General features: G+C 31.5%; 1 protein-coding gene across 1 annotated transcript; it reads left to right on the forward strand.

Annotated features, from left to right (window-relative positions):
- The first annotated feature begins 352 nt into the window (after window positions 1-352).
- Window positions 353-1,934, forward strand: LOC25489233 (putative F-box/LRR-repeat protein 23). The gene is made up of 3 exons (XM_024777608.2): window positions 353-476; window positions 557-799; window positions 1,191-1,934. The coding sequence occupies exons 2-3, from the start codon at window positions 570-572 to the stop codon at window positions 1,645-1,647; spliced, it is 687 nt and encodes a 228-aa protein (XP_024633376.1). The 5' UTR covers window positions 353-476; window positions 557-569; the 3' UTR covers window positions 1,648-1,934.
- The last annotated feature ends 451 nt before the right edge of the window (window positions 1,935-2,385 follow it).

Below are 2,385 nucleotides of genomic sequence, written 5' to 3' on the forward strand. Positions count from 1 at the left end.
AAATATCTACTCTAAATTTCATGAATCATAAATTTGTTACGTTTTTTAAATGAAAAAAAAAAATATAAATTATTCACAAATTCTAACCCAACTAACAAAAAGTTCCTTAAAAAAAAAAAAAAAAAAAGTCAAAATTACTAAACCAATGCAGGGGAAGGGGTTTAAACAACAACCCCTTCACTTGTGTATGAGTTTTCAATGATTATTATTTTTGTAAAGACATGTGAGAAAATAAAATAAATTTTTATAATTGAAAATAGGAAGAACACGTGCAATTAAATTAAAAAGAAGTAGTAACCAAAATAAAAATAAAAAGAAGAAGCACACGTGTAAGAAAATAACAAAACGTGTAATTAAATAACCCAAGTAGATAGGGTTAATTGAAAGCATGTAAGAGTAAAAAGGTTCTTGTCGCCGTGAATCACATTTCTCCCCATCTTCAGTTCCTTCGATCTCCATCGTCTTCAAATTACAAGGTACAGTTTCCAATTTTTATTCATCTGTCTCCTTTTACATATTTTGATCTTCAATTTGTAACTTTAGGTCTTATTTACAGATTCGTTTGAAGCATGAAGAGGAAGAAAGTGAAAGTTGAGTGCATGACAAAGCCAAACTGGATTGAACTTCCAATTGACTTGACAAAGAACATACTTCGGAGACTTGATACCGTTGAAATTGTGACAAGTGCACGTAATGTTTGTCCTCTTTGGTGGAACGTTTGCAAGGATCCTCTCATGTGGAGTACCATTAAGATGACCGGTGATTTCAGCAATCCTTTGCGTTTGGACAAGATGTGCACGTAATATTTTGTTGGTCTAACAGTTATCAACTGTATTGTTCCTTCCTGTTATTTTATTTTGCTTAACCATGGTCGTACATACTCTAAATTATAATTTAATATTATTTGTCTGGTATTCTTCTTTTCAGTCATTCGGCATAACTTGCAATGCTCTCAATTCACCTTCTTTTGTATGGTTCAATGTTATGCCAATACACCCTCCGGTCACTATTACAAATAAAAAATTACATTTTAGATTCATTCAATTAATTAGTATATGGTCCTTATTATAGAGCACATACATCATTTGATGAATGAATCTAAAATGTTCTTTGCTTATAATAATGACAGGAAGGGTGTATGTAACAACTAAAATAGATAATAATTATATTAGTGCATCTATTTGCAACAGGGCAAGTCACTTACGACGGTTACAAATTCTTGGCAACACTGGAATTTCAGATAAAGGGTTGAGTGAATTTTTGAAAAGGTTTTCACAATTAGAAGAGCTTGAAATTTCTCATTGTTGCAACAGTTTTTCTAAGGATATCCTTGAAGTTATTGGCCAATGTTGCCCTCTTTTGAAGTCACTAAACCTGGAGAGGTTGTCTGTCGATGGCATGCCTACTGTGTACTCTTATTGCAAGGGTGATGAAGCATTTTGTATTGCAAAAACAATGAGTGGGTTACGCCATCTAAAATTGCTTGGATTATGGCTTAACTATGATGAATTGCTTGCTATTCTTGACGGTTGCCCGCTTCTCGAATCTCTTGATCTGCGATTTTGCATTTATTATTCTTCCAACCAAAGTTTACTTAAAAGGTGCAGTGAGCAAATTAAAGATTTTCACCATCCACTTATCTATTAGATGGCAATTAATTGCTACCATGATGATGATTTAGCTAATATGGACACTTCTGCAGATACATATGTAATGATGATTGGGAGTATTAGACAATTGACTCTGATTGTTGACGATGTTGCTGACATTTGAAAGTTTCATATTTTATTTTTGACAAAGTGTGCTTGAATGTCTCAAGAAACTTGTATTCAAGCATATATGGTTTGCATGTTTTATTAATCAGATTATCTTTTTTTTTTTTTTTTTTCTTCTTGAATGATTTTGTGGTTTTTGATATAGCTCCTGTCTGAAGAAACAATTGCTTATTGTTTACCAAGTCTTCCAATTATATTGTTAGTAAATCAAGAACATAGTTGCTGCTGCTGTTATATATACACACCCTCCATAAAAATATAGAGTACTGCATATATAAATAAGTTTCACAATATATATTGATTTCTTTTCCCATATTGCTAAATGATTGTCCGTTGTGAAGTTTTGTACTAAGGAATTAAAGTTTAATCCTTGCATATACCAATCATATTAATACCTATTACTTACTAGAGGAACCTGCCACCTTTCCTCCCAATCATATGGAATACATTTTTAAACATTCATATTACACAATCATAAACTTTGCCTACAGATAATCTGAAATTCAATGAGTCTGGTTTCAATAAACGAACTAGTTATCATAATTATTATATGTATTGTTAAAATTTTCCCAAATCTATCTTGTAAAAGAATAAATATGTGTTGAGTTTA

Source organism: Medicago truncatula, chromosome 3, assembly GCF_003473485.1.
Source record: "Medicago truncatula cultivar Jemalong A17 chromosome 3, MtrunA17r5.0-ANR, whole genome shotgun sequence".
In the NCBI taxonomy this organism is placed as follows: Eukaryota; Viridiplantae; Streptophyta; class Magnoliopsida; order Fabales; family Fabaceae; genus Medicago; species Medicago truncatula.